At 36.8% G+C, this 27987-nt stretch overlaps 2 protein-coding genes across 2 annotated transcripts; one reads left to right on the top strand and one right to left on the bottom strand.

Annotated features, from left to right (window-relative positions):
* The first annotated feature begins 1937 nt into the window (after nucleotides 1-1937).
* Nucleotides 1938-24747, top strand: LOC105391769 (putative carbonic anhydrase 3). Its single transcript, XM_048623167.1, has 7 exons — nucleotides 1938-2201; nucleotides 18674-18724; nucleotides 18956-19120; nucleotides 21044-21182; nucleotides 22849-22954; nucleotides 23444-23671; nucleotides 24146-24747. Exons 1-7 carry the CDS (start codon nucleotides 2156-2158, stop codon nucleotides 24410-24412), a joined length of 1002 nt encoding a protein of 333 aa, XP_048479124.1. The 5' UTR covers nucleotides 1938-2155; the 3' UTR covers nucleotides 24413-24747.
* A 321-nt stretch (nucleotides 24748-25068) lies between these two features.
* Nucleotides 25069-26467, bottom strand: LOC105391770 (coiled-coil domain-containing protein 12). Its single transcript, XM_011563316.3, has 3 exons — nucleotides 26165-26467; nucleotides 25762-25882; nucleotides 25069-25354 (listed from the first exon to the last, which is right to left on the bottom strand). Exons 1-3 carry the CDS (start codon nucleotides 26305-26307, stop codon nucleotides 25142-25144), a joined length of 477 nt encoding a protein of 158 aa, XP_011561618.1. The 5' UTR covers nucleotides 26308-26467; the 3' UTR covers nucleotides 25069-25141.
* Nucleotides 26468-27987: the final 1520 nt, after the last annotated feature.

The raw sequence follows: 27987 nt of genomic DNA, 5'->3' as shown, positions 1-27987 counted from the left end.
AAGGAACCTTTTAACTACTTATAAGTAGATACTACTCAAGAGGGAATCCCATCACAGAAATTCATAGTTAAAAGAAAATGTCGGAGTCCTAATATTAGTTAGGTATTTAGATCTTACTAGGTATAGTCGTTTGCAATAGAATACAACAATCATGTAAACAAATATGGCGGACTGACATTGACAGCGTATTGTTTATGCCCATAGTGATGTCATAGTGTTCTAATTAGATTAAATATATAAGCCATAGACTATAAAATAAAACTGATTATATATAAAAAAGTGATTATTAAAACAAATTTAAATCTTCGTCTTCTTCATCATCACTATCAGAAGTGTCGCCGGTGACCGTAATTATAAATGGAACCACTGTGTCATCGCTTGCCGTGTCTAAAATGCCGTCGAGCTTTTTCATTTCTTTCTCTTCCTTTTTTCGTTTTGGTTAATTATATTAAGCTCTTAAAAATTATTTTTTATTGTATTCAAATAATATTAAATTAAAATAATTTATGAAATTAAAATTAAAAAATAACTTCTGATTACGAACAACACTAACTTTTCAATGACTTATAGAGTTCGATGAGTAAAAAACTAAGATGACAGCTTGTCAAATACTTCGAAATTTTTACGTTGCAAATGTTTTAACAAATTTATCTTATAAATACAAGTTAAATCGTGTTGAAGATAATGTGAAAACAATGGTGCGTTCGTTGAAATCAGACTATGTTCATAGTTGATCGTCAAATGTATGTGATTACGGAGTAATCGTGACAATTTGGTTTGTTTACATGATTGTTGGATTCTATTGCAAACGACTATAGATTTTCTATCTTATGCACGCGTTGCTGACTAGAACTAGAAAGTCAAGTAATAACAATACAATAAGGTCAATGTCTCCCAAACAATTTAGGGCTGCGTCTGCCGCATTTGCAGTTGAACTTGCGGCAAAAAACTAACTCGACCGAACATGGACTGAAGCCAGAAGGTAAAATGGAATCTGGACTGCATTGTTTGGTTCCTAATTTTAAATACAGATTATGCCTAAGCGTGAAAAAGATATTTATGCGTGCAAATTTAGTCCTAAGAAACTATGAAAAGATATAAAAGAGAGTACTTAGTTACCTACTGTACCTACAAGTTAGTCGCCTAGGCTAAGTAACACCATAGCCTAATCAACGCACAGTCCAAACGACTCAAGCTATAATCGTGAAACTTGGCACGTCACTAGGTTCCTTAGGTGTGTAAGTGAGCACTTAGAAAGAATTTTCAGAAATTCCCACGGGTACGGGAATTACTTTGCGGGAAAATCCTTTTGTATGAAAAATATAAACCGCTTAAGTTAGACGCTTGAAATTGGCATGACACCTTTAGTAAACTTAAAGCTTAGTTACAACAGGATACTTATTGCAAAATTTCCACGGGAACGGGAGTTAGCGGAAAAAACATTTCTATAGCAAAACATTCTAAAGCTCGCGGCGGGTCAGCTACAGATATGAACCCACCAACCCGCAGTGGACCAGCGTGGTGGGAAATGGTCCAAGCTGAGAAGGCAGTTCAGAACTTGGGGATACGCACAAAGGTTCCATTCGAGGGAGACAGGTGCAGTATACTTAATAGAATAACACCGTCGTATTTTTACCAAATAATCGTAAAGAAAGTTGAGGTTTGGGACGGGATTGGGACTGCAAATCAAGGTAAGTCTTTTAAGTACCTACTAACACAGCTACAACCTTGTCAAAATCAAAACTTAAGAAAGTAATTAACTGCCGGTCGATAGAAAAAGTTATTGAAACAAGCAGTTTGGGTTTAACGATTACGTTGAACTTTACAAAAAGTCAAAGTTAAATGCTTTTTATAGACGGGAAACACGGGAAAATATCGAGCTTGCAAGCAGCTGTTGTCTTTGACAGATAGTTAGAGTACAAAAGCGCGGGAAATTGGTTCCTACCTGCAGTAGGTTGGCATCGCTGCGGCCGCGCGGCGACACGAACGCACGCACCATTTTTTTAAATCGAATTTTCGTTCGGAAATTATGGTAGCGAAAAAGTTTTACTGAATGAAGTTACTTTAATATTTACGTGTAATGTTTTCTAATAAACCTAAGTATTTTTTATATAAATAATTTATTTTTAAATGTGGTTCAGTGAAAGTGGACGCTATGCAAATTATTATATCGACTTTTTTCGTGCTCGCGCTTATGCAAGGTAATTTTTTTTCATATTATTGAGATTAATTCTGATGTTTTTTTTGCTATTTTACTATGTGATACGGTCATAGGTGTTTGTTTCTTTTAACTATGTTGAGGTTTCGCTATTTCTTTAAAGTTGTACTTACAGTTAATAATTTTTGCATATTGTAATGTTAATTTTCTTTTTTAGCTTCACCTATTTTTTACTTTGCTTATTTCAGTAGGTCACCACAATTATACAATAATAATGTTATTGCTTCCATTGTACTTATGTATTTTTCTCATACTTTTGTATAAATTCACCCACAACAGGGTGTTGAAAATGTGGTAATATCTTCGTAATATACTTAATACTTAGTTAAGACGAAAGATTAGTCTACGCCAAATTATGCAGTAAGTAAGTATTTAGGTACAGTTATTGCGAATACCTAATCTTATTTTTTAGGTTACGCTACTTAAATGTTTCTATTGAAAATAAAGCAATTTTTAATAGAATTGTTAACAATTTTGTTTAGAATGACCCCCTGAGTCGGTACTATCCCTTCTTTTAACAACCTGAAAAAATACTTATACAAACGGAGTCTTCGTATCCTTCGTATGCTTGCTCAACGGCCACTCAATTAAATTGTTTAAAGAAATAACAGTCAACCAGAGTGAAGATACTCATTATGTTTTATGAGCGAAAGTAGGAATATTTGTTTGCGGTTGGGGAGGGAAAGCTAGAATGTATATTAGGGATCTTATACGTTTGAAATACTTATACCTGGTGTCTGTCTGGAACTGTATCAGGGATTGTATACTTATATGAAAGCCTTGTAATTTTATGAACTGAATTTCAATGCGTAGTTAATAAGTAACTAAGTACAAAAAATTCAATAATCATGAAAATGGTATCAGCCGTTCGTTGTAGAGATTCGAAAGAAGTACCTTTCACTGTAGGATATTATAAAAAGCGATACGGAGAATAAAAGTACGCACAATAAAAATCTACTTGAAAAAATTGCCCAAAACGTACGAAATAAACATAAAACTGTGAAATTATTCGGTAACTGGGCTAAGCATCTCAGTAAATCCTTCTCAACGAATCACTGCGTTGTATTCCAAACTAAAGTTCTACTTAACTTATGATTCTCAACTGATACTGAGAAGAGAAGTACCTACATAGAGTATGATAGGTTTGCATATTGCTTAGCTTAGGTTGGTAACTAACTAATTTCGGTCTCCTTCTTCTTTGGTGTCAGTGATCATGCGATTTTTTTAATTTCTCCAGACCAAAAAGAAGCAACTTTGATAGCATTCTGGTTGGCCTGGAGTAAGTCTTCCCAAGTGCAGGTAGAAGGGCACAGGGGACAGGAGAGCAAATGCTCAATTTCGGTCTCTTTTACACCTTCCAAACTTCCAATTGCAAATAGGTACGCTATGTTGTAATAAGAGTCCCATTCAATTGCTAATCTAATGAAAATCTGCAGATCTAAATGTCGTAACCAAATGTGGCAATCGCATTCCCGGACAGCAGTTTACAATGAGAAACTATGTTAGATACAAGTCGTACTCAACTGCAGTGGGGTAACAGCGCTTGGATTTTCATATACAGTCCAACTACCTATAAAGTCGTGAAAACGGAAGTGGATGATCGTATTTAATCGATCTGTTATAGGTATTTATTAAAGGAAAAATCCGTTAAAAATCCATAATCAATCGGTATTTTATTTTTAAAATGTATGTAAAAAAAAAAGTCCCAGCAAAATCGCACTCTTTGATGTCAGGACTTTATAGTTTGACTGTAATGTAAGTAGTGTTTGTTAATGACTAATGCCCAGCAGTTACAATTAATTTACCTGAAGTGACAACCGATCATAAGTACTTTACAATTACCGATTAATATTTCTCATGAAATGAGTATTTATTATTTATATTATTGTTAGGTACACCATGCGTTTAGTCATCATCATCATCATGCCTGAGTATTCCTTATAAAGAGACGATAAGATAAACCTATTTTGAAATTTTACAAGGAAATTACTTCGTTAAAAACACTTAAATATTGTGTAAGTATAATCATAATGGTGAATAAGTATTAATTTTAACATGACACCATTTGATTGAACCTTTATAAGTGTAGCACTCAAGAATAATGTAATGTTCATTAAGTACCTACAGTTATAATAATAATTATAGATAGGTAGGTACCTACTACTTAAATTGTTATTCTTATTTTCTACATGCCTACCTAGCTTAATTATAACAATCTTCAATAACTGTCTCTACAAATACATAAGAAAACAACATACACAACCTTATTTAACCCCATTTTTCTTTCGGTCAGGGCCTAAAAATAAAGCAAACTTCGTTTATAAAAGGTTTGTAGTTAGCTAGGTGTGAATTATTGAAGTGGCATTGTAGCGTCTAACACGTGGGAACAAAGACTATGATGCCACAACGGCTGAAGACATCTGGTACAATTCCGATGATGTATTTTTGATGATTTGGGACACGAGGTGATGGGGTAACGTCACTTAAAAAATGAAAAGACTCTACTTAAGTAAAATTTTCGCAATTGAACCTGAGTCTAAGTATTATGAGATACATGGATTGTGTTCGTAACAAGGGTGCCCAAAATGAGCCAAAGTAACAAAATAAATGATAGTATTTTTTGTGTAAACCTATGGGTATCGCTCTTTTATACTATGACTCGGTGTAAAAATCTGGTGTTGTCATTGTCACCGACATGCTTAAAGAAGACTCCAATCAAAGTAATAACTGTTAAAAAATAATTAATAAAAAAATAAGATCGGGTCGTCTAATGATCTGTGTCCTATGGCTGTTCATGGCTTCAGTAGTTACCGTGGTATTTAGAATTGACATAATTCACTCAAAAACTCTACCTAATTCTAAGTGTACCAATTTAAGATAAACTTACATACCTACTTGTTATAAATTAATATTTATCTGGGAAGGTACTTTTTGTTAATAGGTACCTACTTAACTACTTAAGTAAAGATGGATTCCGAAACGTATAATATGGATTTGCAATTTTCATGAAATTTTGGCCACCCTACTATTTCATAGAACATTACAAAATTAATATCTAATAGGCCCGAGTCGCAGTCAATTTTTAAACCAAACGAACGTCATTCGAGACCGAAATTTTAATTGCATCATATATTTTCAAAAGATACCTTATCGACATAGAGCGAAGGTCCGTTATGACACAGACAAATACACACGTTCAACTTATAACCGGTCACTTTAACCGTCTGAGACAGGGGCAACAACAATCTCAATCTCTTATTCCACCCATCCAAAGCGTGTCTGGCAAACAAGACCCCCCTTTTCTAATTTAGTTACAACTTCTTAATTTTATTATTCTTTTTGGTGTACAAATAAAGAGTATTCTATCTATCTATGTATTTATCAAATTTATGGAATCAGATGCAAAATAGGTACATAGTCAATATGTACCTATTTTGCATCTGATTCCATAAAGGCTGTTAGGTTGGTGTTAATACCTAAGTTAGGTATTAACACCAACCTAACAGGCCGCGCTACGTGAATGAAGTATTATTAAAAAAATGCCATTTCCCAAGATCTCATTCACGCAACATCCTGACAAATAAAAAATAAGTGGTTTCGGAGATGGGCTGGCTGGCTTTATTTATTTTACCTCAGTATTATGTTCTGTTTACTTCCTTCCAAGTACCTAAGTTATATGGTGGAAGATTATCAGTGATGTAGCCGTTGAGGACAGATTATTAGGTACACCCACGGCTATTTTGGCTGTAGAAAAAAAAATGTGTCATGTCAAGGATCATGAAATGATGGTGATCAAACGTTTACAGGCTATCTGTGAAATTTTTCATGAGGCCCAAGTTTTTGAAATTTTTCAACCGCTATTACTGAATTGAAAACTTATTGGATACCATTGGACTCACGCCACGCCTTTAGTCCACGACTTTCGCGGATTTCTTTACTGAATCCGATGAAACTTTGTAAGGTAAATTGTGTGTGGCCAAATTATTAGAAAAGATCATAAAATAAATGGTCTATACATATAAATATTATACAACATACAAGTATATCTGCCCGTAAGGACCTCCTCCTTATAGGCGCAGATAAATAAATAATTAAGTAGGATGATTTAATTATTTTTTTCTTGAATATATAACTTTATGTACGAGTTTTAAATGTTTCAAACTTGTTGACATTTACGGTTTAAATAAATGTTAAATGATCGTACAAAAAATATTTTATAGTTTTTTTCATCGATATTAGTAATATTTAAATATTTTTTAGCCTATATCTGAAAATTTAAGTAGCATTTAACATTCGTTATTCACCACATTGGTTCTAGACTGTCATTGGTGATGCATTATTGTGAATGTGGGCACTATTATTAATGACGGTAATAGCAAATGTGCATAAATAACTATTATACAACGATAAAACTATAATTAGCGGATTCTTTGGCGCCAATCTCTAAGATAAGCTAAATTAGCGCCCATAAATGAGTTTAATAGGAAATTGGAACACAACCAAAAAGAGAATTGTATCACAAGTTACAACATTAAATTAAGTAGGTATATGTAAAACTAGGTGTTCCCGCGAGCTTCGCCTTAAAAAGTTTTCTCGTGGGAAATCCGGGTTAAAAAGTAGCCTATGTTCTTTCTCAGGGTCTAGACCATATGTATACCAAATTTCATTCAAATCCGTTCAGTAGTTTTGGCGTGAAAGAGTAACATTTATAATACACTCACGGGCAATGAAAAGGTTCCACTCAGAAAAGCACCAAATTACTTCTAAACGGAAAAGGATAACTTAATAACGTGTTCTGCAACATTGAAGTACATTTAACAGAGCCTCAGGATATTACCAATTAAAAACGGTAATATTTTGTTCCAATTTTAAATTAAATCTTTGAAAAAATTAGTGTCTTTTGGAATCAGAATTTTGTGAGTGGAACTTTTTCATTGCCCGGGAGTGTATTAGTTAGGATTAGGATTAAGTACTGGAAAAGGATAAATAGTCCATTGGGCCGGGCGAAGAGAGTCCCACGCCACAGCTGAGTTACCTCTTCCGTCAGATTGCCAACATTGCGCTAAATTTCGTCAAGTGTTAGGTATTGCGAGTTAGTGCGACCACAAAGTGTGATTTTCATTTAAACACGCACACATTACTGACGTTTCACGGTGTTCTTAAATTAAAACCTGTAACAAATCTACAAGCAAACGTTAACTTTAATATTATATGAAACCATAGTGTAACAAACTAATGTAATCAATGTTATTTTGTATTGTGACTTACATAAATAAAGTACACCATCTCGCACTGGGCCCGCGTGGTGGTTTAGGCCTAAACCATTCATCTATTGGAAAGACACCAGTGCCCCTGCAATGTGGAGTCAAAGTCAAATATTTTTATTCATCGTAAAAATATCAAATTTTCTGATGAACGTAAATTTTTACAAACTACTCTCCGTTCGGATAAGGGGCTCTTTCTGTCTTAGGAGAAGAACGGAGGCAAGTAACTCCTGAGCCATCTTTTCAAAAGTTTGGAGTTGGGGAGATGATAGGTTGTGATGATTATGATGATAAAGTGACTATTGTACTTTATGATTTGGCGTTGAGACCTAGTGATTGACTATTATGATGGTAATTAAGCTCTGTTTAATTTGTTTGTTTATGATTCACTCATCACTCATTAGTGTCCCAGAGCTTTAAAATAGCGATTAATGTTGTTAAAATTGGACTGAAATTACTGACTGCTGCCACATAAATACATTATAGTTTTTTGTTTATTTTATAACCGTTTTTTTAAATCCTATAGATAGTTATCTAGATTTATTAGTAAATAACTCAAGTAATGCCAAATACCTAAGTAAGTTTCTAAAAAGGTACAATGACCTTACCTATGTTAGACTCAAGTTTGATGTCAATAGTTTTTTGATACATTTTGTAAGTAGGTCTTTATTCGTACCTAAATAAATGTTAACTCCATAACATGCCTGGTCTAAAAACGAACAGTAGTAAAAAGTTATTAAACAACTAAATGACGGTAAAAAAACGTAAATCCGGTTGGTTTTATGCTGTCTCTAGGCAAATGATTAAATGCTTTGGATTTCCTTTTTTGTCGCTTTTCCATAAAATTATTAATAAGTATAATTAAATTAACCTACGTAGTTGGTTGCGAATTTAAATTCCATAAATAACTGGTTTTGGATTTCTAGATTAGTTTTAGATAACCGTAGATAATATTTTCATATTAATATATATTATTATTACTTAGGTAATTAATTAGCGACCGGATGCCGCAACGGTTCCTAAGTAACGCTAACTGTTCCAATGCCGGTACCATTCCTGGCCAGGGCAGATATTCTTGGGTCTTCTAAAGGCAGGAACCGTGTAAGAAGTGGCTTCGAGTGCACACTGCACAGCGGGCGTACTGTGCACTCCAAGCCATTTCTTACTTGTCAACTCCGAAAGATAGTGTATCGTGTGTGTAGGTCAAAGCTTGACCAAAAAATAGTTTCTATGTAGGTATATAGTAGTTGTTCAGTGGCCTCCCAAGAATGTATCTCTTTCGTCTTATTACTTATACCACTTTTGCAATACAAGAAAACCTATAATTAAAACGAATTCAGTTCATTTTTCCCTGATTTTAGATCGAGTTTTCTTTTGTGTTTTACATTAATGGTGCAATGCAAAACATTTACGAGTACATAAACACCATAGATACTCTACAGTGGGGAAAGTGCAAGCAATGTTGCGGTTGTGATGTTGTGAATGAGAAACAGTCTCACACTTTACAAGATGTGAGTCAGCCGAGTTACCTACGAAACCATTCATTGCAGCATCGTATGCGGAACCACAACAAAAAATAGGGTTCCTTAAGCATTTTAACCTTCTCATTTTGTACAGAGGTGTGACTCTACCTTTTAGAAAAACTAAATTTGGAACGCGGCTGCGGTAAACTCGACTATTGCGTCTGGTGCTGAAAATATTATTTACTTACCATAATTTAACGCATTGGTTGGTGACAGATGGTGGTGGTGGATCAGATTCCGAGCCAAGCCTGATATTTGTCTAAAGTTAGATATTTGTTAAATGATTGAGTTGTGTAATAGATATTTGCAGACCTATCGTAAAGCGTGGACATTATGCCTGCCATATCCTGCATTGGAATATTTACGATCTGTGATAATTAACTTTATAATTGATTCTTTATTGACTTTAATATTGGTTATGGACTGTTAATAGGATTTTCGGATCGGCATCGTCAACACTAGACGTCACCAAGTGAAAGTTCTTTCGCCGTCCGGAAAGTTGAAGTAAATATTTGTTTTTGTCTTTGTCTTTATGTGCTCAGGTACATAATAGCTATGTGTACGTTCACGCACCGTATACATAATATACACCGTCGTTTGTATGCAAGCGGTGTACCGTAGAGTCTCTAAATCGTGGAAGCTACGAAACTAGTGTAGTAGCGAACGTACCTAAATGCGATGCAATATGATGTTTATATTGTCTGGCTACATTCCCAGAAGGCGAACTGCTCACCCGCGCGCCTAACGCCTCAAATTGCGTAGAGTGAGCGCAAACCTAGCAACCTCTGAACACTCGACACCCTAAACCGATACGACGCTAACTTAATCGGCGGCAAACAGTTTTCCTACTGCCAACGCAGCCTAAATATTCCTATGAAAGATCCTGCTGTCTGCACTACAAAGAAATAGTCCGAGTCAAGCAAAAACACCTACACTTTGAAAGTAAAGTAAATAGCCACGTGATCCGTTACTATTTCTTACTAAAAACTATATCTTTCGCTAATTTCATAGCTCACAGCTCAAGGCACAACTAACAGTTAAAATTCTTTACCGGAGCGAAAAATATTCGTCTGTTGAGGTCGTTGCGTGAACTTGACAATGGCCCTTCTGGCCAGACCTTCGCGAGCGAGTGGAGAACAACAGACAACGCAAGTTACTCGGAAAAAAGGTGCAGAGTTGGTACCTACTTATGATCATAATAATTATTGTACTCTTGTTACCGTGTCAACACTAGCGGCTACAGGGTTTTCCAATGAGAGGATTAGTCAGTCAGATTAGCGTCTGCCACTACCTCCTAGGATGCGCCGGACGAATATAAGTAAGCTGATACTAATAATGGTAATTCGGCCTCCTTTCGTGCACTCCCGTATTAACTACTTAGGTTTCAGCTAGGTGGTTTGAATGAGCGCATGACTGAGGATAGGGTTAAATGGCACGTCACAACGCTCAAACTTAATGATAATCTGAAGATTGTGCAATGCGTATGATTTGTTTGTTAGAGTGGTTGGATGAGGAAGGCCGAACACTGACTATTGTGGCGTTCTTCGAGAGAGGCCTGTATTCAGCAGTGGATGATTACGGGCTGTAAAAAGTAAAAAGAGTAAAAATGGGCTGTAAAAAGTAAAAAAATGATGATGATTATGACAGAATACTACTACATATTTGTTGTGTATGTAAGAAAGTGGATCAAATAAACGCTTTATCTATCTATCTATCAGAATACAAATTGATAAATATTGTAGCCGTAACATATTGCTTTACATCTTACATACGGAATAGGTACACAAATAAAAAAGCAAGGGAGCCGAAGGATTTGCAAAGATTAACTAACTAAAATTGCATATCCCAAGGCATTGTTCAAGTTATTTAAATGACAAGCATTACTGCAGTAATGAATGTATTCTTTGCATGTAAAGACCGGACGTTATATACATTTTTCACACGGTATATTTTAATTAGAGCTTGTGATTGAATATAAAATGCTATATGGTTTACGGGGCATGATGTATGATACCGACATTGTCCTAGTCCTAGTGTTTTGTCCGATGTCTATCACATATTTAAGTGGTTATGTTGATAGATAATCTTATGAGAATACTATTCTTTAAGATCATGACTACTTAATAAGTTTTACTGTGTCTTGAAAACTACGTTGGAAATTATTATTAGGTATATATTTAATTTCATTATGTAACATTTCCTTGTGTAATTTATGTTTGTGTGTGCAATAAAAAAATATCTATCTATAATTAACGTATTTATTTACTTAATTATTTATTGCACAAAGATTACAAAATAATAGTACAAAGGGTGGAGTTCATGCTAAAAGCATTTTCCGCTAGTAAACCCACAGGAAAAATCAGCCCGTGCAAAAGTTTCACTCTTGTATAGGTGTAACCTCATAATTTGATGATCAGAACATTTTAGTTTTTCTTAGAGCGTAATAAATCAAAATAACCGGTACTTAAGTATGTTTTCATTTTATACATAAATCCATAAAAACGTATTATAAATAATGCATACAGAAGAAAAAAAACTTGTTCGAATTTTGTTAATAATGTGGAGTGGAGGCCTTTACAAATATTATTTTAATTTATTAATCTCTTGTTAGGCCTGTAACTGCTTACATTAGGAAAGCCATCAGGAAAATTGATAGAGATATAGATGAATGATTAAATTATTTATTATTGTAATGTTGTCAATGTCAGTCAGGTAAACTGTCACTACTCAATCGAATCGGAAGGTACATTATCAGTGATCTTGAAATAGTAGTGGAAGAAACCTACGTAAAATAATTTTACTAAGTGTACGAATACTTATGTACTTAATGTTGTATGATCTTATTATGATTTTAATCTTTAGTAAGTACCTATGTTTTAAATAAAAAATATTTTAAATTTATGTAATATACAGGGTGTTGCAAAAAGGGTATACTAAGCCGAATTTTGAAATTCTGATTTCAGTTTCGGGATTAGATATACCATGCTGCACATGTAGGTTTCGGCTGAGTATACCCTTTTTGCAACACCCTGTATATATTTCTTAATTTCATTATTTAGGTACCATCATTTAGCAAGAGTGCGAGGAATAAGTAATAAATTCAGTTAAGTTAGTTACTTATCTTTAAATTTCAATGGCTCACTACCTAGGCAAACAGGTAACAAAACGTTCTATCTTTAAAACTGAAAATTTTTGTTTTTTTTTCGGCAGCAAAACGTTGAAATGCACAATGCAAGCGGAAAATTCATCTTCATTGATGGACAAGCCCCACCGTAGCAGGCTGATTCGCTTGGGAGCGTTGAATTTTGCGAAAATACTTATATTGAAATGCTACCTACAGGTGGCTTCTCACATAATTGTGAAGCCTATTTAGTTACGGTGCGAAAGACAAAGAGTTCTGTGACGACTTCACCCGACAAACGCTATGTTTTGATGGAAATAAATTACGTTTTTGACGCGCCCAATTCATGCCTTCTGCCTGTATTCATGATGCTTTTGTTAGACTCAAGTGTTCTGTCTACGCATTCGTAAATAAAGTAGGTAATAAGAATAAGTATTGTCAGATAATTCTAGTTCTAGAGACTGAATAAGGCTGTGATTGTCACAAATGAGAAACAGTAGGGTCTACAACTGGCAAAAATTATAAGTGGTGTTGTTACAAGAATCGTATTGTAACTTTTATAACCCAAAAATCGTGATTCGTAAGTAAGGCGAAAAATATGTTGTGAATTTAGATCTCGTATTATGCTAACAAATGAGATATGTTGAACAAAAGTGGTTCAATAAAGAAGTACTTACACTATAATGTATGTGTCATGTGACTCTACATGTAGTTATCAAAGATCACAATTGATCCATCAAATTTCTCCTATACCTACTCGCAGAATCTTAATTCGATACACAATGGTGTATGAGAAATGCCATTACAAGTCACATCCCATCCCGAGCGGCCATTGAATGCTAATACGGTAACGGTAGTGCGACCTAGTCCAAATTTTATACGGACCACATCACCTTTTTGAGTGATGAAGCATGAATGAAAAAGAATGAAAAGAGAGCATATTAGAAGATAGTCTACAAGCCCACTTTACTAGTAGGAAATTACTGTGAAAATTTTGAGACTGAGATCGATTTCATAAAGAAGAAATAAGGGAAAAAATTGTCACATAAATTTCATTCTAAGCATTGAAAGAAGTATTTTTACCTATACTAAATTAGGTAAGTAGGTAAGCCTTAGTCACAAAACATAAAAAAACCGTTGTATTCCTGCCGTAAATATATAAAAAAAACGAAAGGCCAAGCTATTGTAAATAATAAGTTACCAACGTGCAATTAAATCTATCAACAAAGGTGCTTCGCATCACTGCACTGTGAAATTTTACGGCTGTAAAATTTAGTAAGGCTATTACGGTAATTAAAAACATTAATTAGTAAGTATATAATTAATTTATTACAAAAAAGTCAAAATTCTGCTGTCTGTACTCCGCGCGGGTTTCATCGCGATGATCAGATTTAAAATATTCTTTTTAATGGTTGGGTTTTTAAAGGATTATAGTCAGTCAAAATCTTTGATGTTATTATTTTTTTATACTTCTTCTTCAGCTAACGTTTTTGTCTACCCGCTGTAGAGTAGACATATAATTGGTCACAATAGCGTAAGTCGCCGACTGCTGAAATTAAAGTTGAAACCCCACTCGAGCCCTTTCCGTGCACCAAATTGTAAATAATAAAACCTACAAATTTATACCACATTATCTACTAGATTTGCTTTGCTTTGTATTCACCATGAAAGTCACGTAACAAGTTTTCACATGACATATTGTGCTTATTTCATTTTCATGTTTTCAAACGCTATACAGTTTGTCGCATTATCTCTGAACATTACCGTGTCCGGATAATGGCCTGTCCATGGCATGTTTTATTAACCTTAATAACGATACTTTACATACACATAGACCATCTTTTTGAGGTCAATTCTAAACACTAATAAACATAAATGAAATACCTTAATAGTTATAATAGGGAAGGGTGCAGTGGAGCACGGGTGGAGGCCACGATCAAAAGGGAACGCGACGGATAACTTTTGTCACGTCTTGCGCCCCGTGCTAGCCCTTCAGGCCGAGATACACAGATACACTCCAGCCCGCTGGACCGACGGATTCATTAGAGGACATTATAATATCGTTTGATTCACTTATAATGACAGTGGGACCAGTTTATCATGAATATTCATTTCTGATTCATCCAGTGCTCTACCTTGGTAAAATTAGACACCTGGAGATACGTACTAAAGAAAATCTAGATTTGTAGGTTCGCGACTCCGCCTTGATTGCCTAATGATTCTAATGACATATGATTAGATACGAGGAAATGGATACCCAGCCTTCGACTTCCCTAGAATCATAGGATCAATATCCGATCGTCAATATAACAACTTCCAAAGGTTGTTGGCTGCTGACGGTACTGTAGGGGCCATATTTATGTTTCCAGCTGTTCTTCGTATTATTATGCTTATGATTATGACACTTCTTATCTTATAAAAATTCGAAAGGTATATTTATGACGCCAACTGTACTTACGTATTTAATTGTGACATTGTGAAATTAACATTACTAATAAGTAGGTACACCAAGTACATTTTGAGGAAATACATAATGTACCTAGCTATAAATAAATACTATAAAATGTAAACTACAGTCACTAAGTGTTCTTCAATATTGTTATTAGTTAAGTGTTTCATTTATGTGTTGCACCATTTGCACACGAAATATGTATTGCTTCGGTAGTCGCCATAAAATATACTTAATGGTTTGTCTTGATGTGATCCAAACGACTGTACTATACTAACTATCGTCGTCGTAGTAGTCACTCTTAGTATAAAAATGCTGGCACTGCGTGGATCTCTTTCATCATCACAAACCATCACGGCCCCACTACTATTGGCGCATGGGTCTCCAACTCTTCATCCAATGAAGGAAGGCCTAGTCCACCACGCTGGCCTAGTGCGGGTTGGTGGAACCCAACACAAACAAGCTTATGCCGAGAGAGTTGTCCGGTAAATAGTCAACCCGACAGTCAGCGTGTTTTCAAGCTACCAAAAAACAGCAACCGGGACTCACGGCCTGCCGTCCGAAGCACGATAGCGCCTAGAAAACAACCAACCGTAGTGACCGTGCTAATATTATTATGTTGCTTAACTTCAATGATCAGGTACGATCACTGGAGCCTCCTCGATTACGGACCCTTCATTTTATATCGTTAATTTTCAGCAATTAATTAATTCATGTATCTAATAATTTTGTCCTATAGGTTCATATCCCATATTAACTTTATATAAATAAGGTAAAAGGAAGAATGAAATAAAATAATACAAGCATCATATTATAATAACTTAGTTGATAAAGAGATAGCACGACTACGGTCGATGCGCCAGCCCATGGCCAAGGGAACGGATTGCCAAATAAAATGCGATAAAACAAACAGATTTCGGTTATAAACATTTCAGCATAATATCCTTTACTTGTACTTTATTTACTTAGTAAGGTTTTTCCTGAAGCTTTTGTAATGGAAATGGTTCGTGATAGCATCAACTCTTCCGCCACACAAATAAATAAAACTTATTAATATGCAAATCACCGAGTTAGTAAGCTTAAGTGGCAGTGGGCTGGTCACATCTGTCGAAGAACCGATGACCGATGAGGTAAACGTGTTCTGGAGGGGAGGCCGCGACTAGGCAAACGTAGTGTGGGACGCCCTCCGGCTAGATGGGGTGACGACTTGCGAAAGGTGGCTGGTTATGATTGGATGCGGAAAGCTAAAGATCGCATCCAGTGGCGTGCTTTGGGAGAGGCCTACCTACGTCCAGCAGTGGATTGCTATAGGCTGATGATGAATATGCAAATCCTAGTATCTGCGAAGATCCTACTTCAACCGCCAAGGGACAGTTTTCTTGCCAGCTGTTAGTGTTAGGTTTATACGATCTTTTAATTACATACTTAAATAGGTCGCACCCGTATCTATGTACATAGTTACAACGGATTTCATTTCTATTAACTGATAGAGATAATGCAGTTTATTAATTTTAATTATTATGAAATCTGGAGTGAAATAATAATACTACAGTGTTAGCTAAAACTTACTACCTTGGGAAAGATCTTAGATGCTGATTAGGTACAAATATGTCAGGTAACGTTTTTTTTTACATCAAGATACCAACAGGTGGCATGCGGCATGAGGCGTCACTTATGGTTTCTATGGGATTAATTTGGCATCAAGTCACTCGATCTCACGTCTCATACATAGAAACAAGTGGAGAAGTTGCGACAGGTCACCGACTGCAGTACTCAATGTCGTCTCCTACCAATTTGCACCTTTAAAGTTAACACAAGGCAACGGCAGTAGCATGAGAATCAACAAAATTGTGCGAAGTTTAGGTCAAAGTCGCTTTGTAGTGTTATAAAAATGTTCATGATGACTCGTTTTTTTTAATAATTCTAGCGTCGTCCGTATTAAAGGTTAAATTTGAAGTTATAAAGTAAAATGTTTTTACATGTGTCTGACTTTACAATGAGATGTGTCCGTATTTGCAAGCTTGTTAACTAACTTTTAAGGCCATTACAATTCCTTTGTTTAACATTACTAGATGTATGGTGGCCTGCGCTTAAAAGTATACAGGCGGAGTTTTTAAAATAGCGATCTCAAGCTCACATGCTGCTCAAGCACATCCACATAAACCCCACTGCTACACACATCACACACAACACGTCCCCCGAATTATAACAGATGTAGCTGGTCCCTTCATCATCAGGGATGCAGCATGTTATTGTAGAGGTCATCATATTATCAGTAAGATTGAGGAATTCCCAATTACTAAGAACACTTTTAACCATACCCCACCCTTCTTACTATACTTACATCCGCTATTTTCATAAGTGTCGTTTAAAAGTAGTTATCAGATAGGTTACCTAGGTATATTAGACCGTAAGGTATGTACTAGTTTCACCGATATCGTTATCGGAAAATGAACAATCAAAATGCTTATAGGAACTTACATACATATTGAAAAACAAAACACAAACGAAAATTGCAGCATATCTTAAGCGGAAGGTAAAAGTAGCAACAATTTCAACGCATCTACTGATAAAACTGCATAATGGTACAGCAATCGTGCATTTCTAAACCATTTTCGAGTGCTCAAGTAGGGTAATAAATTATTAATGACAGTTGCATCAGCGTTGTTAATGCATTTCTTATGGCTAGATTAGATATTAAACACTAAACAAACACTAAGTTTGAATCCGTTGTATCATTAATGCAGTGAGATTGACGGGTGCCAAAAATTTCAGTTATTTCAGATGCGCTTCTCTATTGGCATCGGAATAGAATGAACACGTTTTATCCACTTATAGTGTGTGTTAATTTGAAAAGGGCGTGTTATTATGTAGATAGAGCGGTAGTAGCTCAGTCGGGTAAGCGCCCGCTTCTCACGCCAGAGATGCGGGTTCGAATCCCGGCGCTGACATGTACCAATGAGTTCTTTTAACTTAAGTACAATGTATACCATCGCTCTTACGGTGAAGGAAAACATCGTGAGGAAACCTGCATATCTAGATCTAGCACATCTAGATATGTGAACCCACCAACCCGCAGTGGACCGGCGTGGTGGGAAATGGTCCAAGCTTAGGAAGGCAGTTTAGACTTTGGGGATATGCACAAAGGTTACACTCGAGAGAGCCAAGTGCAGATACTTAGACCCCCACAGAGAATATAATAGAATAGAATATAATATGTAGATAGAGATAGGTACACCTACCGGCTATTGCGATCTGTTACCCTAGAAAATTCACCCAGGGTGGATTGTAGGAAACATACATCCGAGAATTTATCCTACCTTAATAGGATTTTTAACTATGATAGTGTAAATTCTGGGACATGCGTTTCCACGCATTAGGGTGAATTTTTACAGATCGGAATATAGCTTTACTATTAAATCATATTTTGAACGTACTAAAATCTTGTTCGGTAATTCTAAACTTTTGATCTACGTCTTTGGGAAATTCGCGATATAGTTGACCCTAAAGTGCCCTAAAACCAACATTGTTCAGAATTCACCTTTCAACTTACTATAATACTTACCTACTTACAATTTTCTGCCCTTGACCTGTAGATGTATTACATTTTCCACAAATACGAAAATAGATAAGTACAGTACAGAAGACGTAGCATTACTGAAACCTGAATATGTTATTCATGGAGTACGGCAACCAAATTGCCCCCATAATGCACTGCCATGTGAATGATTTGATAATAATAATAACCATTTTCCTGCATTATGTGCTGAGAATTGAATACAAAGGACGGTGGCCATTACTGCTGCTGTGTCGTTTTACATCAAATAAACATAACATAGGTACATGGGACGGCTATTCCATTCATAGAATAATACCTATATGCCTAGCTATGTACCTAATAAATACTTAAGTATACATATGTATAATATAATAGTGTTAGATGTGTATTGATGTATTCGTTATTTACAAAATTATTTGAAAAATGATGTGTTAGTTTTCTGAACAATTTAAACTTAACTGGTTTCCGTGAGTTTTAAGTTTAAAATATTAATAAGATAATCATGCACTTACATTAAAATTTGTATTTTATTGTTACAGCCCCTGAACTTACTAGCGGAGATCAAGACTTCGGTTATGACGGAGTTAGCGGTAAGTACTCCGATTTCGGAAACATTTGTGGCTATCTAACTAACCTAATATGTTATGCTGCTGCATTAATCTATAGACAAAATCAACTATGATTATACTTATAGTTTTTCTTTTTCATAATACATGACATCTATACGATTTATATTGTTTTATTTAAATTTAGTATTTTGGCTACCTAACTAACCTATGCTCTTGGTTTCTAACATACATCTATCCCCCTCTAACCCACAGGTCCCCTACACTGGGGTGAGCGGTACCGCGAGTGCGCGGGCAAGCACCAGAGTCCCATCAACATCAACGTCCTGAGAGTCAAGCAGGTCTCCCTACCTGACATACAGTTCGTCGGCTTCGATGACTCTATTGACGGAGTGCATGTCACCAATAATGGGCATACAGGTTAGTGTGGAGAGGGAGAGAGGTGTGATGGAAGAAAGAGATGAAGATGATAAGTTTGGTGTTGAGAGGGAGGGAGGTGTAATAGAAGAAGGGGAGGAAGATGGTAAATTAGGGCATGTAAAATTATGTTGTGGGATTCAATGATTCGATTGTGGAGAGAGGGATAGAAATAATTATTATATAGGTATAATAAGGTACTATATTGTGCTCAGCAACAAAAAGTTATATTTGAGAAATATATTATGGCTTATGGCAATTTTTGCCCGCAAACTGTTAGCATTGTAGATTTAGACAGCTATCAAGGCAAAATTATTATTGGATTTACTATTTAGCAGCTCTAGGTAGAGTTTTATGTAAATAAAGTGCTTATATACCTAGCTGACTTTCACAGATTACCGTGATATAAAGTACCTATACATGCCTACGTACGTGGTTTACTTCTCTAAGCTATGTACACAATACATACATAGGAACCTATATATCTAGTATTCAATGACTTCTTATCAATTTTACCAAGCATCCAGCTTTTGATACGGGCCATAAAGTTCGCAGTCCATTTTGCGGAACTAAACATACAGCTGCATGTGATTCACATGGACTGATGGTCGACAATAGTTCCATTGAAAAGGCATCATGACTGCAACGGAAGTACCTACTTATAGCGATAGCATCACGGCACACCTTCTGATTCATCTAGGTATCTACATTATCTATTTACAATATGTATAATAAAGTTAAGCATGTGAAAATCATATTATAAATAGAATTCTGTAGATATGATTGAATACGTAGAAAATTTAAGTGCGATATGACACACCTATTGCTCGAAGAATTAGGGCCGGCCACTTAGAAGGAATTATGCGTCCTTAGGAAGCCAATAGTGTCTAGATTCTAGATGTGGATTGCTTATTGATAATAGCCATAAGAGTATATTTATTTCGGTTCAGGAAGCGTAGAGTTGGTCACCCCTATTGCAGCAATGGATGTTGTGATCCTTCTTTCTAAATAGGCTTACAATTTAAATAACAATTAAACCGCTGTTAACACCTTAGAGGATAAAAGGATACTATTACCTTATTAGTTAATTACATTGTCTCCTATTCTAGCACCACGCAAAGACTGAGGAGGGATCTGAAATGCTAACAATAAAATCTATTAAATGAAGACCCTATTGATTAATTCATTCGGCCTAGAATTTAGAATATAACGACAGAGTTACAGAGAAATATAGAATTGATACTATTTCGTGTCTGCTCTATTTATATTGTAGGATCTAGAGTAAGTTACTCTGCACCTGGTTATAAAACAATAGGAAGGAAGGATGCGCATAAAACGACAACTTATTATTATTAATTTATGCATATCGATTAACCTACAATTCATTTCCGTTGGTTGCTTAATTCGGGTAGGGACATCCTTTTAAGGGTTCTGTATTCTTTGTCTTATTGGGTATATCAGCTTATACCTACTCGTACTTTGTTTAAGTTTGGCATGAATGGATGAGTCTTACTATAAAAGAGCAAACATAAATCAAAACTAAGCTTGCTCATAGTACTTCCTTCCCATAATTATTATCATTTAAAAGAAACACTTGTTGCACAAAGATAATCGTAAAGAAATGGATTTTGTTTTTTCCTGCGATATCCAAAAGCTGTTAAGCTTGGAGATTATGGCATACCCTTCCATATATTGGACGATGCATAGAATCGAGGACATTAGATAGGTTGCCGGTAGTGGTTGGGATAAGAAGCTATTCTGCTTAACAATTGATATGATTGGAGGATATCAAACGCATGCATATCTCATCTGTGGTTGAAAAGCCTTAGCCCCCGGGTCCAGAATCCTCTCTATATCTATCTCTTTGTACACAAATAATCTACCTCTTTACTCAACCTCTCTAACCCAACACCCTCTCTATTCCAGTCCTCATCGAGGTGGAGAACGAGCCGCACCCGCGCGTCCGCGGCGGCCCACTCGAGGGGGACTACGTGTTCAGCCAGATGCACTTCCACTGGGGGGACAACGACACGCTGGGGTCAGAGGACAAGATCAACCATCGGAGGTAGGTGGTAGGGTTGATTTTCGATTGGGGAATCTGGATAAGTTGACCTGGAGATAGCGTCATTCAGAAAATTATCTAGAATCAGAGGAATCAACCATAGAAGGTAGTCGTTTTGCCCAATATTTCCCCGAAATTACTGACGGATGCCTGCATAATATCTGAGTTATAAAAAATATAAATTTCTGATAAATCCATTACTGAATGTCAACACTTGTGGAAAACTCTTTAAGATTCCTAAGTAGCTAAGTAAGTCTCAGTAAGTACAGTCGTGCTCAAGTAATGTGGGTAATCAAGGTGTAGTTTATAGGTAAACCACGAAATTTACTCGTGCACTTTAATCTCTTCAAGGAGGTTCAGCTTCCTAATATCATGGTTGACCTCTTATTCTCCCATAAACGCAATTTTAACTGCCTTTAGAAAGATTAAAGTAACCAGTTAGGTAGGTAACATGTTTTATTTTTTAGTGACCATTTCCTAACATAGATAATAGAATATATTAAAGACCCAACCATCATAATTCTTTTTTTAAATAATAGGATTTTGCTAATACTAATCGTGTTGATTTTTGTCAAAGTATACCTATCTACTCAAAAACTATTTACCTACTAAGCAGATAAAAAGTTAAGTGCACTTACATACCATTTAAATAAAATTATAAAGTAGGTTTATGAGCAATTTACAACTATGGTAATTCTCAGAAATACACTTCACCAAGAATACTAGAATAATTAAAACATTATTGTATTGTATGAGTACTGTTGATAATTTAATAACTAAAACTAATAGAGTAGCAAACCGCAAACTGCACATGGCGATACGTGTGAAGTAACTCAACCTTTGTGTGCCTACTATGAGTTTTAATACAACTGCAGTAAAGATATTTACATAACTTATTAACCTATTCGCAGCTAGGACCTTGCCTAATCCTAGCTTTTACCCGAGTTCCCAAATAAATAATTTACTCCCGTGGATAAAAGTGTTAACTATATACAATACATATTTACATTTATTGTTGGATTAAAATTTGGCGCTACCAGTAGGTAGTCTTCAACTTACAGACATAGAGATTTCATGGTAGTCGTACTGACGTCATTACTTAATACACTGCTCACGACGCTATGAAAAACCATTTGTTTGTACGTAATCCCGGAGTATTGAGAGTACAAGTCAATGACTTGTGTTTTTGGAAACTATAAAAAGTATCGACTTTTGGCGACCTAATGGTGCAGTGGTTAGTGAGTTAGTGACGCTGACTGCTATGCCGAAGGTCCCGGGTTTGATTCCCAGCCGGGGCAGAGATTTGCACTCGGGCCTTGGGTATATGTATCTGTGTAGATATATCAGCTGTCCGCTACCCATATTACAGGCTCTGCCTACCTTGGAGTCGGATAGCCGTATGTGTGATCTCCCCTCCCCACTTATTATAATACTATTACCAGCTGTTCCCGCGAGCTTCGCTTCGCCTTGAAAAGTTTTCCCGAGGGAATTATGCGATAAAAAGTAGCCTATGTGATAATCTAGGGTGTCAGCTAACTCCATACCAAATTTCTTTAAATCGGTTAAATAACACACACACATACTCACAAATTTCGCCTTTATAATATTATTAGTATATTTTGAACAGTCATGTTGATGATATTAAAATGAAGTATTTTTCCATTTCCAGTTTCCCCATGGAGCTCCACATGGTGTTCTTTAAGGAGGAATACAAATCACCACAAGAAGCCGTGAAGCACCCTGACGGGCTCACAGTCCTGGCATTCTTCTACGAGGTGAGTTTCAATCAAATATGGGTAGGTATATTTTGTAGACCTTATGATTCTTCTTCTTAGCGTGTCAGTGACAAACACTAGAAATCTCTATATAGGGTTTGTCACTGTGGTTAAAGGCTTAGCTAGTCAGGTGCGTTTTCAGTCGTTGACTGCCCATGCCCAGAGTACGCTTTCCTCCCACAGTTGACGATTAGTTATTGCCCGATGATGATTATGATGAACTAAATACACTCCTAGAAATCTTGTATTTTGTAAATAATGCGGCTATCTGCGCTTGTTGCATTTATGACTGAATTCGGAGCCCAATATACGAAAAGCGGTAGCAATGGGGTCGAATGGGTTTTGAAATATACCATCCGCGACTCACCCCTCCTCTCCTAGGGGCCCTAAACAGCTAAACAGTAAACAGCATCTTACGCGCATTGGTCCACATCCGTATTTTTAGAATACCAACAGTATTTTATTTTTCAACTAACTTCAACCTTATAGCTGGACCGCCACTACCACCCAGCCTACGATGACATCACCGCGGCGCTCGGCAACGTGACCGAGCTCCACGCGTCCGTCACCATGGACCACCCCTTCTCCTTCCTCAACATCCTGCCGTATGACCTGAGGCGGTACTTCACGTATCGGGGGTCGCTGACCACGCCGCCGTGTTCGGAGGTCGTGATATGGTTGGATTTCGAGCAGCCGGTTAGGTTGGCGCATGATCAGGTGGGAATTTAATGCCGCGTTGAAAGGAACTTTAAGCTAATGTTGAGAGTAAATCAGTGTCTGGCTCTTTCTATCCGTATACTGTCAAAGCAAAGTCGATGTTAGCTTAAAATTTATTTCTGCAACTCTGCGTAAAGCTAGTTTTTAGTTGTGTTTAGTATATGTAATTCTCTACTGTTTTTAGTGTATGTAATATTTAATTGTGTTTAGTGTTGTACTGTTTTATTAGAGGTTCCGGGTTTGTTTCTTGGACTAGAAAGTAATTTTGCGGCTGCAACAGCTTGGATTAAATGCTATAAAGTTCTACTACTTTCCAAGTCAGACTTTATCTAAGTATTTTTCTTGGTTATTAGATAAGCAGTAAAAATGAAGCAATAAGGCACCTCTAAACTCCACAGCCGCCAGCAACTGTAGTTTAATTTGTATGTACCTACTTTTGTGTTTTTCTCTAACACCAAACTCTCCAAATTCCAGATAGAGGCGTTCAGAGAGCTCCGTTCAGCGCACGGCAAGATCAAACACAACTTCAGGCCGATCCAGCCAATAGGAGACCGAGTGGTCTTCTACAACATAGACAATAGCTACTTCAACTACAACGAGGTCGACGACCCCGATGATGACGTCACCACACAGAGGCCGTCGCGAAGAAAACATGGCCGCCACAATGGCGCCATTAAAAACAAATCCAGTGTTGCCATCATTAGTGTATTGTTTGTAGCTGTTTGTTATTTATTAAAGTAGTTTGTAGATTATTTCGTGCGTCCTTTTTCATTGTTATTTAAGTTAAAAGGATATTCGTGACCGTATGTATATAACGATAGCATTACGGAATCACGCCATAATTTCATGTTGATGTAAAGTTCGTGATATGAGTTTCAAGCATTTTTACTGTACATTGTAAGGCCGTTATTGGTAATTATTATAAATAATTATTAACCAGTGTGCAGATACTACATAATCAGTTTTCCGATAACATACAAGTTGTGTTTGTATTTGTTGAATGTTCTGTGATATTATGAAAACAAATATTTATAATGATTCTGTTGTGAATGAAATAAATATTTTTCAAGAGTGAACTGCCTAATTATTGTTCCTAAATATTCTTTTCTTTCCTAAGTTTCATCATGCAGATGGCATCCAAATAGTAATAAGGTGCCACTGTATATAGTTACCCCTTTATTCATAAAAAAGTTAGTGGATGCTTTAGCAATTGAACTGTTCTGTCACTCTCTGACAAAGAGCAATTTGTTCTTTGACAGAGAGGGACAAAACAGTTCAATAGCTAAAGCGTCTACTAACTTTTTATGTATAAGGGGGTTAGACTATCGAAAAACAAGCCTTCACCCCTTTTCAGAATTGAACAGAATACCACTTCAGGTAGACAATAGAAAACACCCTTTACAATCTTAAAAATGAGGTATAATGGAATCATTACTATTAAAATATAAATTAAATCTTAAGTAACATACATCAGTCATCGTCGGCTGGTCTGTTTTCGGTCATAGTGACCATAGCCCCGAGGTTGTCTTCCCCTCCTTCCTTCAGTCGCTCCCAGATCAGCTCAGCAATGGCTTTCTGGGTTCTTCGCTCTAGTTTCTCGAGTTTCTTTGACACGTCCCGCTTGAGGTCCCAGTCAGGTTTTCTTGGAGCTAGACTGGAGATGTCGAGGTCTTCGAGAACCACCTGGAATTTAGAGAATTGGTGTTGTTAAATAATGTGCTAGTCTAATGTATGTATTAGATTTTGATCCTATTGGAAGTATACCTAAAAAAAGGATCTGATGGACATGTTACATAGGTAAGATAGGCATAAAATCTGTGCATATTATATGACAGTAGCTTTATGTCTTATCTACCTAGACAAACAAGTCTTGATCAAAACATAGCGTTAGATATGTTTAATGTAAAAATGAGGTAGTAAAAAATACCAAAAATAAAAATAAGACCAAGAAAGATTATCTCTAAATAAGCCTATGGATCTTACATTGTTCAGAACATTAACTTATGATTTTTTTAAGTAGCCATGCTATATCAAGTGCTATGGCTCTCATGCTAAGGCTAAATACAAAATGAGGTACAGCAAAACCCAACCTTTTCCTTGGCTGCCTCCAGTAGATCCTTGACTTCCTCCTCGACCACCGGTGGCTGGGCATCCTCCATCTTTGACTCCTGCAGCTTCTCGTCTTGAGGTTTGTAGCTCCGGAACTTTGGCCTGAAGCATGATAAATATCAAGATTTATTTACAAACCCTGGCTGAGAATGAAATTCAGGATACTTTAGTCAGTACCACTGAATAATTGGGTTGCTTTAAATGAATTTTGCACATTTGAAAAGGTTATTCAACAGACATTTCAGGATGATGGTGCCAAACTTCCCAACTAGTCAGTATAATCTAATCAAGGTTTTCGAAACCCAACTCTATTTTATGTTGAACATGGCAAAAAGCATACAATTTTAGGTTAGTTTTAAATTTTCATTTTGGAATAGTACTTACTTGGGTAGGGACATTTTCTCATTACTATTTGAAGCTGCATTATCTTCTGTGTTTTTCCTCTTAAGGTTTTTAAGACGTTCTTTCCTTTTCAAAGCTTGTTCTTCCAAGGAGCCTACACCTTCCATGGTGTTCATTATAACCATAATTTGTTGGTGTATGCACGATAATAATAATTTATACAATAAATACGACTTTTATTCATGAACTATACGAAATGATTTACTTTTGTTGAGATTTTAAGACAGGAAATACAAAAATAAACAAAATATAAATTCACAACACAACAATCAAACAGTGGTAGTAGTCTGTGAATGACAGTTTTCCAATCTGTCACTGTCAGTTCTGTCACCGCTGACGTGCCTGACGTTAATATGCATACTCTGTGAATATACTATTTGACAGCAGCGATTACAGCCTGGCAAATAAGTTTACACAGCTAAGTACTTCTCTAATCTATTTTAGCCAGAGAACCAGGGAACTGATCTTAATTTCACTTAAATTTATAGAGAATAGAGTCTGAAAAGCGACTCTTGGCACCGATATTGGCGGCAAATTTAAAAATGTTTAGGATGGCCACACTTATCATAGTTGGAAAAAGCATTTTTGATACTTTTGTTATATATATTATGTAGTCTGAGCCTATCTGAAACCTAGTTAAACATTGTGAGATATGGCGTTTCGACTTTCTCCGTGTTCGGCATCATAAGGGTCACAGTGACAGTTAAATAAAGTCCGTTTTTCTCTCCACCTTTAATTTGCAAGGTGCGGGTGCCTATATAAATAGAGTGAGTCGCCCGCGCGCCTCAGTTGGTTTTTGATTTTTGAAGTGAAAACTTCGGCAAAATGGCTCAATGTAGCCACGGTTCTCGTCGGCTTCGCTCCGACGGGGAAAAATATAATATTGAATTTGCGGAGTCCTCGCTACCGGGAGCTGTAGCGTGATGCGGACCAGGCGGCGCGGGGCCTGCCGGCTGCTGCGCACGCAGCCATTGCTGAGGATTTCGCAACGAAGGTTTGAGTTGATAAGCCGTGAGTAAAATGCTATTATTTACTGCTTTTAAAAGCTCAGCCACTGGTCATAATGCTCCGGCGCTTGGGGTTTTTATCCCACGCAGTAGGGTCCGATTCAATAGTCGTGGTGATGATTGATCGGTCCTACTAGTGGCGCTTGAGCTAGATACTTACATTAATGACCGCTTTAAGTAAAGCATATGTTGATTTTATACAGGAAAAAATAATAAAAATATATTTTTCTACCCTCAATTTCTAATATTTTTAGAAAACAGTTGATAAAAACTTTGCTATTACAATAATGCACTTGATTATAGCTTATGTAAAGGCTTTACAAACAGGAGCTTTCCAGGACCGTCATAGGAATTTTTACAGGAAGCACGTGGCTCCGAGTTTCAGTATGTTGGGACATTGTGGCATGTGCGGCGAATAATGTGATCCGCCGGTACCTACCCGCTGAGGGTAGGCAGGCCGATTCGGTCAAATTGAAGTTTCGTGTAACCTGCACCCGGCCCTGTGCTCCTGCGCTGGCCGCCGTCTCGTGGCACCTGCATCGCAGCATACACCCGGCCCTGTGCTCCTGCGCTGGCCGCCGTCTCGTGCCACCTGCATCGCAGCGTTCACCCGGTCCTGGCCCTGGCCACCGGTATGTGGTACCTGCATCGCTGAATAGACCCAGCCATGCACTCCTGCCCTGGCGGCTGTACACCCGGTCCTCGCCCTGGCCACCGTTTTGTGCCACCTGCATCGCAGCGTACACCCGGTCCTGGCCCTGGCCACCGGTTTGTGCTACCTGCATCGCTGCATGGACC

Source organism: Plutella xylostella, chromosome 9 (assembly GCF_932276165.1).
Source record: "Plutella xylostella chromosome 9, ilPluXylo3.1, whole genome shotgun sequence".
Taxonomy (NCBI): domain Eukaryota; kingdom Metazoa; phylum Arthropoda; class Insecta; order Lepidoptera; family Plutellidae; genus Plutella; species Plutella xylostella.
Note: the sequence above shows the minus strand (reverse complement) of the source record. Positions and strands in the feature narration are given on the sequence as shown.

Coding starts and splice junctions, on each gene's coding strand:
- LOC105391769 (XM_048623167.1), top strand. CDS start 2,156: ATGCAAATTATTATATCGACTTTTTTCGTGCTCGCGCTTATGCAAG. Junction 18,725..18,955: donor CGGTTATGACGGAGTTAGCG/GTAAGTACTCCG, acceptor TCTAACCCACAG/GTCCCCTACACTGGGGTGAG. Junction 21,183..22,848: donor GACAAGATCAACCATCGGAG/GTAGGTGGTAGG, acceptor TTCCATTTCCAG/TTTCCCCATGGAGCTCCACA.
- LOC105391770 (XM_011563316.3), bottom strand. CDS start 26,307: ATGGTTATAATGAACACCATGGAAGGTGTAGGCTCCTTGGAAGAACAA. Junction 25,883..26,164: donor GAGAAAATGTCCCTACCCAA/GTAAGTACTATT, acceptor ATCATGCTTCAG/GCCAAAGTTCCGGAGCTACA. Junction 25,355..25,761: donor TGGAGGCAGCCAAGGAAAAG/GTTGGGTTTTGC, acceptor TCTAAATTCCAG/GTGGTTCTCGAAGACCTCGA.